This window comes from Grammomys surdaster, unplaced genomic scaffold, assembly GCF_004785775.1.
Source record: "Grammomys surdaster isolate TR1022 unplaced genomic scaffold, NIH_TR_1.0 126546, whole genome shotgun sequence".
NCBI lineage: Eukaryota > Metazoa > Chordata > Mammalia > Rodentia > Muridae > Grammomys > Grammomys surdaster.
In genome coordinates this window covers 7,699,133-7,715,618 of record NW_021621338.1, presented here as the reverse complement: position 1 = coordinate 7,715,618, position 16,486 = coordinate 7,699,133, and the positions used below count along the sequence as shown (strand labels likewise).

The window sequence follows — 16,486 nt, the reverse complement described above, 5'->3', positions numbered from 1 at the left end:
TATATATATATATATGTGTGTGTGTGTGTGTGTGTGTGTGTGTGTGTGTGTGTGTGTGTGTATACATATACATGTATATATATTAAATCAAATCATAATTGTTACATATTCTCATCTTTTGTTATATCTGTATTCCATCAATTTTGACTCTTATAGATGTACCCATCTTTTGCTCTATTATCTTATCAACAAATGCCATGAAATACCTTTGGGTGAGGGTGTCTTTGAATCCAAATGCAAGCCAAGAGCTCAAACAATCACATTTCGGCTGTTGGCTCATCTTCCAGAGCACAACTGTGTCTCCCTGTGGGAATTCTAATCAGATGGCATGACCATGGACTCTCTTGTCCCTTCATCTAAGACACTTTTCAGCCCAAGAAGTTTAAAAACACTCACATGAAACAGAAAAGGAAAACAATGATTTCTTATTTTTCAGCTCACTTAACAAAATGATTGTCTAAATCTGCTGGGATAAAATATCATTTTGTTAAGGAAAGTAGAAAAAAAGATGTCTAGGCCAGGTTGGGAAGGAAGGCTCACTTAATACAGAGACAGAAGGCCCTGAGGTTCAATCCACAATATTGAATGAATAAAACCAAAACTGGTGGTACATTCCTATAATCCCAGCACTTGAAAGGTAAAGGTAGGAAGATCAGAAGTTCAAGGTCAGCCTTAGGGACATAATGAGTTTGAGGCTAGCTTAGGATACAAAAACCCTTGTCTCAAAAAAAAAAAAAAAGTAAGGTACTATTACAGTGAAAGGAATGTATATAGTTGTATATACACACACACACCCATGTATACACCCCACATGCTTGAGTGTTCACATGCAGGTCATTGCACACATACATATAGAAAAGTAGAATGACTGAGGGGGACCATCTCTCTTCCACACACATGCACCCACGCATGTGAATATGAGAAGATACATACATACACACACATGCCTATGCAAAAGCAAAAGCAACAACAACAAACCACCCAGGACTTTCTCCAAGCAAGGCTAAGAGCTTGTCGTACTGAGGAAACAGCAGGAAGGCTTCCTACTGGACACATGGACTTGTCACACTATGTTATCCCCTACAGCAGTGGTTTCAACCTTCCTAATGTTGCGATCCTTTAACACAGTTCCTCGAGATGTGGCAACCCCCTCAACCATCAAATTATTTTTGTTGCTACTTCATAACTATAATTTTGCTACTGTTATGGATCACAATGTAAATACCTGATACCCAGGACATCAGATATGTGACCCCTGTGAAAGGGTTGTTTGACCCCTCCCCTAGCCCCAAAGGGGTCACGACCCACAGGCTGAGAACTACTGCCCTGTAGTTAGGCACTCTGCCTCAGACATTTTGATTTTTTGATTGTATGAAGAGTTACTGCTTCCTATTGCTTGGAATTTCTAGACCACAGTTTCCAGTTAGATTTTGATCAAATTTTACTACAATAGCCTCTTGGAAGGTTTTACCCCACATCCCCACAGGGTTCGTACAAAGCTCCTTTGTTCCCTGTTCATCTTCCCTCTCTTCTCTAGTCTTGTTTACTTATAGAATGGGGAACATCAAAGAACACGCAGTCACAGGTTGGTCTGATTTTTGCAAATAAGATGCACTTATATTCTATGTACTACCTAAAATAGACTAACCAGCAAATTCTCCTATAAGTGGTTTGAAAAAAGAAAGACCACCTGTGCGAGATACTTGGATACCAAGGCAGGTATTCAAGACCTTAGATATATCTGCAATCAGTAAAAAGTAATAATGACAAAATACTTACAACCCATATCACGACCAATCTTCTGGACAAATAAGGGTCGATATTCCAGTGGGTAAATGGGAGAAACGTGATGTAGAACACTTCCTGACCCAAAGCGGCTGAAAACCGGAACAGGTAATAGTAGAAATAATTCTTCACAACATGCTTCTCTCCAGAATCCTGAAAGACAAAGACCAGGAGTTTGGGAGTTCATTCAACATGTCTGGAAAAACCCTGCCCAAAACTCACCACCAAGGTGAGTCTCCTCCTGTCTCACTAAGATCAGCCTGTATCATCAACGGATATCAATCAAACCCACTTGTACACAGAAGCATAAGAGACATTAGTGGGTTTTGGTTGCTGTTGTTTTGGGATTTTGTTTGTTTGTCTTTGCAAGATTAAATATAAAGCATCAAAGGCAGAAGTACCAGAAGCTCTCCTCTCCCTCCATCCATACACACACACACACATACATCAAACCCAAGCCTCTATCTTGTATGCATAGAAGGCTAGAGACCTGGAGGAGATCCAAAAGTGAGCCAGTACCATATGGGTTCCTGATTTCAGATGGGAAAATGGTGCTTTTCCTAAAGATGTTCACTCATCCCATCCAAGTACCAACCAGACTTGACCCTGTTTAGCTTCTGAGGATAGATGAGAACAGACACAGTCAGGATGGTATAGTACAGACTCCATTCTGTAGTCTCTAGAACATGTGTCTATATCCCCTTACAGAGCAAAGGTGGCTTTGAAAACACAATTAGACAATGAAGTGAGGGTAGAGATGCTTTCCTGGACCTTCTGCATGGGCTCTGTGGTCAAAGGGATTCTTGACAAGATGCAGTGAAAGCGTAGCACCAAGTTTTTGACCTGTTTTCCAAGCTGAGAAGCCCACTTCCACCATTGGGCAAGTCTTTTCACTTTCTTAATAAACTTTCCCCATTTCTATTATTTAAGATAAAAAGGATGAAGGGGTTGGAAATGTCAGAATCAAAGACCAGGGTGAAGATAGTGCATGACTAGCTTTAATGATGCAGGAAGGGCCCACAGCAAAGGGTGTAAGGTGATTTGTTCTCCGAACACTTAAAGAAACAGACTTCTTTCTTGAGTCTCCAGAAGGAATTTGATGATCTTGGTAACAAGTTGATTTCAGTCAATAAATGTCCATTTTAGACTTCTAACTACCAGAGGTTTAAGAGAATAAGTTTCCATTGTTTTAAGCTACTAACTTAGGAATAAGCTGTTTTAATAGCAATAGGTAACTAACCTAGGGATAGCAGAAAAGGACTTGCCTCTACATCTTAGTTCGCTTTTTAAATAGGATTAATAGTCACACCACAGGGGTGATATAAGAAATATAGCTAGTACATGTAGGGAATGTCAAAATGTTCTCGAAATTTATCATCCCCTGTCTTTACCTTATCCTTGAATGCGGAGAAGGGGGAAGTGCCAGGACCAAGCAGACAATGCACTTAATACAATATGACTATTTGCTTTAATTGTCAACTTGACACAATTTAGACTATCAGGAAAGAGAATGTCAACCAGAAATATTCTACATTGGGCATGTCTGTATGGGTTGTCTTAATTAAGTTAACTGATGTGGGAAGACAAGACCACTGTGGGCAGCGCTATTCCCTAGGCAGAGAGTCCTGAACTGTCTAGGACTGGAGAAATAGAACCTAGCATAAGCAAGTATGTTTCCATTCATTCTCTCTGCTTGCAGCTTTGTCTTCACTTTGTACCCACATCAATGGACTGTAACCTAGATTTATAAGCTGAAATAAACCTTTTCCCACATATTCAATTTTTGTCATAGTATTTTGTCACAACAAGAAAGACGAAAGTAAAATACCATGGTAAACACTTTTATATGGCATATTAGTGACAAATTTAACAATAAAACATTTTACATTTTAAGTGAACCAAAAAATAAAATCTCTTATCTCTCTGTCTCTGTCACTCTCCCCTTTCTTTCCTCCCTCTCTGGAGACAGTTTCACTATGTATATAACTTCGGCTGGCCTGGAACTCTCTGTATCACAAGTTGCTTCAAACCTGACAATGATCTGCCTTGGTTTTCCATGTGCTAGGACTACAGGTGTGTGGCAGGCATGATGCCAGACGCAAACGCAGAACGCAGAATTTTAATGAGACTGAAAGTCATACACACTCTAAAACTGAAATGCAGACATTGAAAATAGGACGGAGGGGACAGCAGCAGACAGGCAGGCTTCCTAAAGACTTACAGGTCAGCAATTTTGTTTTGTTTTATGCCAAGTCAGAGGTCTTTGAATCCCCAGGGGAATACAAGGGGAAAAGTCATACATGTTTATTCTGGAGACATTCATTCTGTGCCTATATACAAGGCTACATTGTGACCCGGGGATATCCAGAGAGCAGGTGTGAGAGGAGCTCACATCTGCTGAGGGGCACTGTGGAGGACAATTTGTAGGAAATAGATTTTTAAAGGGCCAGTATTTTGGAGCCCTTGAAAACAGCCAACAATATTCTTGTATTTTAGGTGTTAAAATGAAGACAACCTTGAAATTGCACAGATATAGCTCTACTCAATATGACTGGCCCTCTTCCAGGTACACATCTCTCTCCTTTTCCTTTCTGAGAGGTTCTGGGTTTTAGTCCACTGTCTCAGCCTCCCCCAACAGCACCCTGTAACACAGAGTGAAAGTTTAATGCCTTTTGCATTAAGAGGAGAGTCTGGATTGACTAGAATCAGTCATTTTAGTTTGAGAATTCAGACTCAAGTCAAGGATTGCCCTAAGTATGGTTGTCGTACCAGTGTCGAATCCTATGTGTTAAAAGGAGAGTAGTCCTCACTCACAGGGATGAAATTTACTTCTAAATGAATTTGGAGAGAACAGCAGCAGAGCAACTCTACGCAAGAAAGCCAAAGATGCACAAAAGGAGTTTTTCAGGTGACATTTCTGGATATATAGTTAAATAACTTCACCACTAACGCCTTGGTTATAGGTACCCAAGTAAAGTGGTAGATGCTTATCTTCTTTCCAAAAAGACTCTAGTTTCCTACCTGGGGATATGGTTCAGCAGGTAAAGCATTTGTTGTGCAAACTGAGGAATTGAGTTGAGAGATCTCTAGAACCCATATAGAGCCAAACGTTTCACAACTGGCTTGTTTTGTGTTAACTCGACACATGCTAGAGTCATCAGACAGGAAGGAGCCTCAGTTGAGGAAATGCCTCCATGAGATCCAGCTGTAAGGCATTTTCTCAATTAGTGATCAGTGGGGGAGGGCCCAGCCCATTGTGGGTGGTGCTACCCCTGGGCTCTTGGTTCTGGGTTCTATGAGAAAGCAGGCTGAGCAACCCATGTGAGCAAGCCAGTAAGCAGCACCTCTCCATGGCCTCGGCCTCAGCTCCTGCTTCCAGATTCTTATCCTGTTTTAGTTCCTGTCCTGACTTTTTTTTGATGAGGAACAGTGATACAGAAGTATAAGTCAAATAAACCCTTTCCTCCCCAACTTGCCTTTTGGTCACTGTGTTCCGTTGCAGCAACAGAGACCCTAAGAAAATAAGCATCTGTAATGCCAGCACCTCTATGGCAAGATAGAAGGCTGAAACAGGAGACTCTTCAGAAACCCATGGGCCAGGGAACCTACAGTAATACAGCACTGAACAGCAAAGAAATGTCTCAAGGAAGATGGAAGGTGAAGGCAGACACTCAAGGCTGTCCTCTGACCTCACACAACCACACCATGGCACAGGTGTGGTCGCTCATTCACACATACGCAATTGTTTTATTTTTTTTTTATTTTTTTTATTTTTTTAAAGATTTATTTATTTATTATATATGAATACACTGTAGCTAGCAGTCTTCAGACACACCAGAAGAGGGCATCGAATCTCATTACGGATGGTTGTAAGCCACCATGTGGTTGCTGGGATTTGAACTCAGGACCTCTGAAAGAGCAGTCAGTGCTCTTAACCACTGAGCCATCTCTCCAGCCCCACGCAATTGTTTTAAATAGGAGTAGCCCTGGAAGGAGATCTCAGGGTATAGGGCTTCACTATAGCTTAGGAAAGAACCAGAGTTCCAATTCTCTGGTATATGTTGGTTTCCTCAGGAACCACTGGAGAGACAAGAACAAGTGTTAGAAATAGAGAATGAAGAGGAATGAGAGGAGGGGAATAAGGAAGAGAAAGGAGTCCTCACCCCAACCTCTACTTCCCTGTTCCCAGCTTGCTGCATGTAAGGGGCCTAATGGCCCATGTGCTGAACAGGGACATGCAGGGTGACAGAGAACACCCTGCATGTTCTCTGTTCTTAAAATATTGCGTGTGACTTCTTTTTGTCCTTGACATATGGCTTCTGTACTGCGATCTTTTTGCCGCTTCTGGTTCAATACACGTTATGACGTTTTCAGTTACTAAAACAAAGGACAAATGCTTTTCGGTTGCATATCATCTGCCACCCAGCTAAACAGGAAAGTCTGGCAAACAGGGTAATAAAGTGGAAATGACCCCGCAGGCGTTACTCCAGGCTGTGTAACGTCATCGGTTTTTAACATTTAAAGGATCTTACAGATTGATTGTGTTTTACTGGGGCATTTTGTTTTCCTGTGATCTCAGTTTTCTTATCACACCTCTCCTGTTTGGCTATGATTCTCCAAATGTACATTCTTCTACATCAGAGTTCCCATCATGTCTCTGGAGAGAAGCCGCGGCTGTGTGCAGGTAGTCCATCTTCTGCATGGCTGCTGTCACTGCTTGAATAATAAGAAAGCGACAGGAACCAGGCTGGCTGCCTGAGGAGACAGCCCGTGCCCAGTATGGACGGCTTCTTAACTCAGCTGTGTTCAGAGTATCTGAGCAGCGTCATCTTGTTTGCTAAACACAAACCCAGGAGTCCTAAATGCCAAGAATATCCACCCAGGTCAGCGTGGCTGAGTTTTAAGAAGGGCTGATCCAGACGGCAGAGAGGCAAATGCTCAGCAGACCTGGCAGCCAGCCCAGGCTTTCAGAGGAGAACACAAGAAATGGCTTTTAGTCAAAACAAAGTGTGACCTTGGGGAAGTCCATTTCCCTCTCTGACCTGTGCTGGCCTTGATTGGGAAGGATGTAAAGGACAGCGTAGATGGCTCAGTCATTTTATTTTTAAAGCATCTACCTCTGAGATGTGTCCCCTCACCATCGCTCTCAGACCAAGTATTGCTGACTTCAAACTGGTAATCTGCCTCATTTGACCTGGGTGAGTACCACCACACCTGCCCTGAGTTTCATTTTATTTTATGGTTAAAATGATTGGAGATTGGAGGAGGAAACAATGCATTAAGTAGTACGTTGCCCCACAGCTGTTACATAAGAAAACGGGATGTCTGTTCTAATAGGTGAAAAGTGAAGAAGGGCCTGGGGAACCTGTCTTGGGCCACATTTCTCTTACGCATCCAAAGTCCTTAACAACATCTGTCAGGTCAGTTTGGCAATCAATTTGCAAAACACTAAGCTTAGTCTCTTCTCGGCCCAGATATCTCCTTCCTGTTATTAACCTTTGGCTCCAAACACGTGCACTGTAGTAATTCCAACCCAATGTTGAGGTCTCCACGGCATCTGATGAACTCTAAGAACCTTGCAGCAAGGCCATCTTACCTGTCTATTCTCTTTTCTTCTTCCAAATGTTTAGTTCAAGACATCAGTAGGACAGACTCCACATCTAAGCCACCTTCATCAGGGACAGTACAAGGAGCTCATTCTCTGTGAAACCCATTACAAACTTATTTTTAAATGACTTTAAGACCTAAAGGTCTTTTAGAGAACACGCCAATGGGAGACAATTTTTCAGTGAAAGCTAGAAACCAGGTGTTGCCATGGCAATGACTATGATGATAATAGCTGTGGTGGGGATTAGAGGATGGTGGTAATATTGATCCAGAACAAGATGATGATGGTGAGGTGATGGCTGTAGTGAAAGCAGTAAACCCTTCTGCAAAGTGCTTCTCAACTCTAATGGGCAATCAAATCACCGTCTGTTAAAATGCAAATTGACCCAGGGAAGGAGTCTAAGCAGTTCCCAAGGAATGACGATGCACACTGGTGGGCCTGCGTCACACCCTCCATAATAAGGATCAAGTGTGAAGGATTTCAAAATACAAAAGTAAGATTCAGATTTAATCTCCAGCCATGAAGGATGAAACAACTGGTGACAAGAGTACAAGGTATCGTAACTAAAGCAACAGATTAAAATGTTGAGCAAAACGGAGCCTCCAGGGAACCCTGCCATAGGCTAAGTGCAAGAATGGAGTGGAGTCAATCACCTCCCTATGGAAGGTCACAAAGGAAGAGCTCCTGAAATACACACTCAATGAAACAGCAGTCTGACCAGATGACCGACTCATTAGCAGAATAAAACAAGCTGGCTTGGAGCTTCTGTTCTTGATTTGGGGGGAAGTTTACATAATTTCTGGATAATAAATCCAAAATTAGTAAAGAGGTGGGGCCACAGGTTTGAAGGTCAATCTTGCCCTCCTAGAGCAGCATAATACAGAAAATATGCCTCATCTGTTGCCCTAACAAGGATATTTGTACCACCTTAATCACGGCCTAAAAGCCAAGCCTCCCATAGGGGAGGAATATCTGTCATTAGGGTCTCCATGACGCTATTACTTTTAAACTTTACTAAAAATGAAATCTTATTTTTTTCAAGGTGAAATAAAAATCTCAGAGAAGAGTGTAACATTAAGATCAACACTGGAAATTCTAAATTTCACCTTTTCTAACCCAAGCTGACTGGGAAGGGAATCTTCTGCCGTTTCTAGCTATGCTGTCAGGAATGGATAATACACCTTAATCTATCTGGGCCTCCGACTCATTATCATCAGTGGCCAGTGGTTGTCCCATTGCTTCAAGCTCACCCAAGGTTATTATCAAGGTACATGACTCTTGTAGTTATGGGAGGAGGCAGAGGTCAGCAAATGGGACACAGATACAACTCACTGGAACTGGGAAGTCACTGGGAAAATGCCTTTCTGTGGGGAGTGGTGCCCCCGAAAACAAGAGACCAGGGGTTAAAATCCTCCTGGTTTTGCTGGCTCATGCTCTGTTTTTAACCAGAATTTCTACTCAAAGCACAGGCATGGGGAAGGTTAAATGTGAGGAACATGGCATCTCACAAAGTCTTGGGTCTCCTACCTCTTTCCTGAGAAGCTGGATGTAACCATACTCTTTGGCTACTGTATTGGGTTCATATATATATATATATATATATATATATATATATATATATATATTTTTCCTACCTTTCTCCACCCCAATCCAACTCCACAACACTAGGTAGGTGAGAAAGAAGATTAGAGGGGAAAGGGGGCATAGACCTCTTTAGACTACTTCTTGCTGATTTAGGGTCATTGAGTTCTTAGGGGCCAATCTCGTCCATCAAGATATAATCAACCAGCAATCCAGAAACCCAACAAATAGCAAACCAGCAATTCAGAAAACAAAAAAGCAAAACGGCAAATAAAATAGCAGGAACAATCAACAGTAGCAGCAGAGGGGTAGCAGCAGAGGGAGCAGCAGCCAGAGACAGACATTTAATAAAGTCCCCTAAACAGAAAGTGGCTCTGTGTGCCAGGTGAGGGGTATGAATAACCGGGATGAAGTTAGATGCAGATGCTATGTCTAGTCGAAATTTGAGACTGACACCTGAGAAACAATAGTATGTTGATGGAGCATTTGTTATGGCTGTTTCTGGAGAGAGGTCCAGGCTATCCTGGAATTCACCATGTAGCCCAGGTTAGCCTCAAACTCCTTGGCCTCTTAAATGCTTTGTTTATAGGTGTATGTAAACCCACCCTGGTTACTGGAACATTTCTAAAGAGACTAAGAGAGTTTTATGACTTAATCTATAGTGAGATGATCCACTTTTATATTTTCCTCTTATTTCTTAAATTTCACAGAGATGACTTGAGGTGTAACTCAGTGATATTATAGCACACATAGAGTAAGTCTCATCTCAAGCTCAAGGACCAAAAGGTAAATAAATAGAAAATAAATTTAATGGGAAAATATCACTAGCAGTGATGATCTGAAAAGCCACGGAAGAGTCCCATCGACTTTGTCATGAGGCAGCCATGTCTTATCCTGACACAAATATATGCTTTATACAACTCAACTGTAGTTTTCTGCTGGCCCATCCTTCAGATATCAGCTCATCCTCTGAACAGCTGATGTCTTCTCTATCTTTTTCTCAAGGAATAGTGACTGTGTTGGTTATCATTAGGAATGATGAGCCTGGGCTGCCAACTGGGAAAAATCTCAACAGTAGGACACCCATGACCTTGGCCTTGAGTCTAGGAATGAGCCTTGCAATTGGACACAATCTTGCTTCCTTATGACTTTTAACACCCCACCACCACCACCCCAGGCCTAAAATCCAGAGTTTTGGGTTTGCTCAAGAACAGAATCAAGGGATAGGTTAAAGAGAGAGGAACACCAGCTTCTGCAGGGGATGACAATGCACAGACCTTTCAGAGGACTGAGACCTGAACCTCTGCAAAAGCATTCCCTCTACACATCAGAAGAGCAATGGGGGGTGGGGGTGACATAGAGAACAGAAATAACCACTGCCACTTCTAAAAGGAGAGCCAGCCAGCTGTCCTTCAGACTTCCAAAACGTCTTAGGACTATTTTTCAAAACATTCTGGATCCGCTAAAACCCAAAACACTTGTGCCAAACATTTTTTCCATTTAATTTTAAGCTTGTGTGTGATGGGGAGGTGGTGCAGATGTTTCTGATTTGTTTATATTAACTTATCAAAATGACATTTGGAAGATCGAGGTGATGTTCAAGAAGGGTTGTATGAACGTGGGTTCATTAGTTCTAATCTGGGAGATTCCACTCCCTCTCAACATGCTTAAGTGTGTGTCCATGCACACACGCACATGCACATGCATGGGGCATGGGGGTGTAGCAGAATGAAGAACACAGACACAGCAGTGTTGGCTGTCTCCTTTAACTTTGCTTTATGTCCCTATCTGGTCTGATTTCTCTCTAAAGCTTTAATTTTGTTTTCAGTACCAATGACCAAACCAAGGACTTTGCAATGCTAGGTAATAGTTGTAGCACTGAGCACTACCCAACCCTCTCTTCCTTCACTCTTTCCTCCATCCTTCCTACATTGTCTTCCCTCCATCACTCTTTCCTTCCTTGGTTTGGTTTGCCTTCAGTTTTTTTTTTTTTTTGAAGTTTCAATAAAGCCATACCTGGCTCCAAACACTCCTCCTCTCTCAGTTCCTTGTGAGAGGATTACAGGTTTGTGCCATGGCACCCAGCACCACACTGCAGTCTTCAAAAACATTTTCTAAAGTGTTCAAAGAAGTCACCAAAGCATAGGACAGCTATTCAGACATGTGTGAGATTTTCTTCTTAATAATCTTTTTACCCAAATAGGAGTTAAAAGCAAACATTAAAATTAATAGTAACAAACCCGAAACCCAACTAACTCAATGCCAAGTCAAGGTTTTATCTGAGGACTTCTTTCTTCCTTCTACAGAGGTACAGAACTTCTGGCGGGCTACCTTCTCTACCCAAGACTCTCATGGGAGAAGTGTGTGTGCCACAGAGGAGGATGTAGCACTACAGTAGTTGTCCCACAGGACACCCTCTCCCCCACATCTTAAATCTCCCCTCCACCTTCTACACGTATCAAGGAACCCAGGATGGTAAGTAAGAACACGACAGGACTTGGGAAACGTTTTCCCTCTTTGGTCCATCCCACCCTCCTAGAGGTGACTTGTCATTATTTGGCAGCGGACATCATTGTGGAGCGGGGGTGGGCCAGATTGAGAAAGGACACGCCAGAACTGGGAGAGGGCATTCTGTCCAGAGGGTCTGGTCTTACCCATATCCCTCCTAAGTCTTTTCTACATGGAAAACTTGTAAGCAAGGTTTCCCTTCAACCTCTCCACAGTTTCAAATTGTCACTCCCCACTGGAAGGGTGGGTCTAATGGAGCTTAAAATCACCAGTCACAAAAATAAACTCAGGAAGAGCTTTGAAATTGTGTGCACACACATAAAAGAAACACTAAAGAAATAGCACACAGTGAGGAAACAGCGGGCTCCCCACCCAGTCTGTTGCTGACCCTCTGGTTTCTTTGTGCCCGGGACTTATTTTTTTAATTTTATTTTTGAGATGAAAGCTTGGGCTTTTTGTATTCGTTTTCTTCCCTGGTCTCTACCACTTGGTCTCTTCCGATAAACACATTTTACCTGAAACCATCTGAAAATTCAAAAGCAAAAGCCAAGTTACCCATTGCCCCACTCCTCAGACAGTCTCTTTGAACATTGCTGTTGTCCTCTTCCACTGTAGAGCCATGAGTGGCAATAGGTGTTTTCACTCAACTGTGACCGTGTTCATCTTAAATGTTGAAATAATATTACTTAATATGCCCTGAGCATTTCACTAGGTCTGAGGACTTTTGTTTTGTTTTCTCAAGAAAGGGTTTCTCTGTGCAGCCCTGGCTATTCTAGAACTTACTCTGTAGACCAGGCTGGCCTCAAACTCAGAGATCTCCTTGCCTCAGCCTCTGAAGTACTGGAACATATTTTACATCCTGGTTTGGACTCCATTTTTGCTGCATTGCACTTTCTCCTTCACCCTCGTGTTGGAGGAGCCAAAGGTTGGCAGGGCCACCCAAGATGTCCCCTGAGCACTAGTGAATACATGAGCATGACTTTTTTTCACCGAAGACACTTCCTGTTAGAGCTCCTTGCCCCCCCACCTGCTAGAGCACGTGGAAGCATTGTTTTCTATTCTCTCTCTCTACTGCACACTCTCTTACACGTCCACACTGACAGTGTGCCCTACTTGAATCTTCCCAAGGCCTTAAAGTCTCTCATCCCTGCTTTCTGCCTCCTCACTGTCAGAATGTGCAGTACTGTGCCACTACGCTTGACTCTTTCATCCTGTGCAAAAGCTTTGAGGGTAAACTTTAAGGTCATCTAAGGGCCACACTCAAGCATGCTGCTTTAGAAATGAAGTCTGACTTGAGAATAGGCATGAGCCATAACATGAGCCAAGGCAGAAGAACCATTCTGTATCCATCTTACAGCAGATGAGGCCAAGCCCTCTGTGGGTTGGAAGTCTATAAGCCTATTCAACTTACTGCAACCTTTGGCTGAGTTAAAAGGAGAGGAGAACCTCATAGGGTCTGGGTGTTCCTACACCCTGGGCCCTATGGCAGATCTGCTGGACACCTCTGGGCTGCCATGTTCTACTGTGAGCCTGCAAAAGCAGCTTCCCTTATCAAGGCATCAGGAAGACCAAATGAATATGCATGGAGAACACAGTATGGTGAATCAGACACACAGTCCATGCTTAATCAGTGGTAGGAGGGCTTGCATTGTTTCTATTGATAGTAGAAAGAGGAAGGATTTCAGAAGGCTATCTGCTCTTGGTGGGATACACAGCAAAGGAAGCAGACAAACTGAAGAGAAGAGAGAGGAAAAATCAGGATGGAAGAGAAAGAGGCAAGGAAATTATTCTGAAGGGTGACTCAGATTTTTGACAGAGAGGAAGGGAGAAGGATGCTCTGCCTGTGAGTGACCTCTGCATGCTCCCATTTTCTATCTGAAATTAAAACCAAGAATTCAGCGAGCCTCGAGGTCCATCCAGAAGATGAGTAATGCCTGTGTCTGTCAGGCCTTAGCTTTGCCATGTGGGATTTGATGATAGTTATTTAGTAAGAAACCACAGGAACCAAAACAATTTGATGAAACCCAGAGAAAGTGAGTCTTTCTTTCACGGATGGCAACTGAATGCCACAGGCTGAGCGCCGACCCACCCTGAATTCACCCGCAGGCTCTGGGCTTCAACCAGCATCCAGCACCACCAACACAGGACACTTGGGATTCCTGCTCAGTAAACACGGACTGCGGTTCCTACACCTACAGAAACAGACCTCAGGCATGGCCAAGTGCTCCAAATGTGGTTCTCATTTCTTTCCACAGGAAGATGCTTTCCAGAAAGTACTGGCTGACCTCAGCTGATGACCCCGAGGTGTCAGAAATGGCCCAAGAACTATGACTTCTCAGTAAGGAAGGAAACTAGACCTTGATGGTTTGTCGCTGTTGTCTTTGCACATACAAGGAAAACAATAAATCGGGATGGCTGTGGACTTGGAGACTTGAAAGGGAAACAAAGAATATTTGAAGTCACGTAACCTGTCAGAATGGCTGACGGAGTCAGGGGTGGTGGCATATGCCTTTAATCCCAGAACCCAGGAGGCAGAGGAAGGAGGATCCTTTAGAGTTTAAGGACATTGTGGACTCCACATCAAGTTCCAGGTCAGCCAGGGCTACATAGTGAGACCCTTCTCCAAATAAAACATAAAGAGGATGGCCGATGGAGATCCAAGTACACAGAGCCCCACCATACTCCTGTGAGAGAGAGCCTGCCATATTAAACCAGTTAGACCTCCCGACAGATGCCATGCGTGGGAGCTTCTCTAGTTAAAAGGATGACTTCAGTAGCATCTAAGTCCTTGTCCATTGATGTGTGGCTTCCAGACAGCAGTTTGGATGTCACTTACAAATATTCAGAATCCTAGTCCCACTTGGATCTAGAGTCACCTGAAACTGTGATGAGGGTCTCCCGTGCTTCTATCACACGTTAGAATGTGAAAGGCCTAGCGTGTGAGCCAATGTGAAAGGGCTAACGTGTGAGCAGAACAGCGTGAGCCGTCTCCACTGAGAATCCATTACACTCCAGAACATACTGAGATCCTGTGACAACTGTGAATAGGAACTGCTTATGGATGCTGTATTGTTTAATTTTTTTCTTTTATTTTCATTTTTTGAAGTTCTGGGGCTCCGGGGCTCCACTCATACCAGGAAATTTCTCCATGGATATACCACCAGTCCTAGGAATGGGCTGTAGAACTGTCTCCTGGGTATGGCTTTGCTGTTGGTCATCAGAGCAACTGTGATTACCCGTCAGTCAGAAATGGCTCTCTCTTTGTATTCAAAATTGATTCTCAGAATCCAGGCTTTGTACTCATAATCCCAGATTTGTAGAGGTGTTGGCCAGTCAACATACCCTAATTAAGCTGCAGGCCAATGGGAGATCCTGGAAAAACAACAACAACAAAACAACAACAACAACAAAACAACAACAACAAAACAAGGTAGGCAGCTACTTAGGAATGACACCCAAAACTGACCTCTGACCTTGGGTCACAAGATGACATATAAGAAGCACATTTCTTCTAAAGATTTATAAGCAGTTCATAATAGCAAGGACTGGAACTCTTTCATAGTATGGCCACCCATAGGTTGCCTACAATCCTATAGCAAACCTCTTATCCATTATCCTGTAAGTAATTTCAATTCAATTCATTGGCCCACCAAGCTAGACCTGAGTGGAATTTTATTTTTGGTCAGTCTTGATGCCTCACCTAGACATTTATTTATATATTCCCAGAAAAAATCTGGGAGCAACCTTAAAAGTATGGAGGCAAAAGGAGACAGTGGCTCTCATGACTTCACATGTACATATCACACATGTACATAATGTCACACATGTACATTATATCATACATGTACATAATGTTATACATATAATGTATTTTGTTTATTTTATGGATATGAGTACACTGTCACTCTCTTCAGACACACCAGAAGAGGGCATCTGATCCCATTACAGATGGTTGTGAGCTACCATGTGGTTGCTGGGAATTGAACTCAGGACCTCTGGAAGAGCAGTCAGCACTCTGAGCCATCTGCTGAGCCATCTTTCTAGCCCCTATATAATGAATTTGATCTTATTCACCACACACCTCCCTGTTCTCTCTTGTTCCCCTATGGTTGATCCCTTCCTCCTCCCAACTAGTCCACTTCCACTTTCTTGCTGTTTTATTTTGTTTTCCCAGAAGTGGATCTTAAAGGGTTACTGTGGATCTATACAGTGTTGGCCCACTTTTGGTTTACAGGAAAAAGCAGGAAACAGAGTTCATTCCCACAGGCAGGTGCTGAAAGATATGCTCATGGGAGAAAAAGACATAGCCAGTCCAGGTTTCTAGGATCTACAACCTGGAGTCTGTAGTTTAGAAGTTCAATGTTCATCACACTCCCAGAGCAAGTCCCTCTGTGGAATTCTTTACAGAGCAAGGCCCGTCTTCTAGACCTTTCTCCAAGCTTCTGAAATCCTAGCATTCCCTGCTCAAATGCCCAAGCCCATGTGCCACACTTGTTCATGTCACAAAGCTCAGGTCAGGCTCAAGATGAACAACAGCTTTACCTCACTAGGCACTGAGACCTAGGCTGCTCTTAGGATTGTGGGCAGTCTGAAGAATGTACTGGAGAGTTCCATGACCTGCCCTAAATGTGATCCTGGCTGCCTCCTGAGCCAGCATCATTCCTTCACAGAATTCTAGAGTCTAAGGATTATAAGTTATAACCTAGCTTTCTAGGTCTCATAGGTTTAGATAGGAAGGCAATAATACAACTACCAATTAGCCACTTGATAGATGTTTTCAGCCACAGATTCTACACGGCTGTCCTTGTCTGCCATCCTGTATGCCTCATGTGGTAAACATGGCAGTTTAAAATGAAACAGGAAGCAGAGAACAACAGAAAACCCATTGAATAGTTTACAGCATTAATAAAGTATAAGGCTCTGCTGGACTACTTCTAGGTTTCTAAAGGATGGGAAGAGCAAATACTTTGGGGAGAGAGAGAGAGAGAGAGAGAGAGAGAGAGA

At 43.0% G+C, this 16,486-nt stretch overlaps 1 protein-coding gene across 1 annotated transcript in view; it reads right to left on the bottom strand.

The window, feature by feature from the left end:
- Sgpp2 (sphingosine-1-phosphate phosphatase 2) overlaps positions 1-16,486 on the bottom strand; it is a 108,940-nt gene that overhangs the window by 56,434 nt on the left and 36,020 nt on the right. Inside the window, exon 2 of the mRNA XM_028760739.1 lies at positions 1,780-1,938. Within this exon, the coding sequence (XP_028616572.1) occupies positions 1,780-1,938 (159 nt within the window). The remainder of the gene's footprint in view (positions 1-1,779; positions 1,939-16,486) is intronic.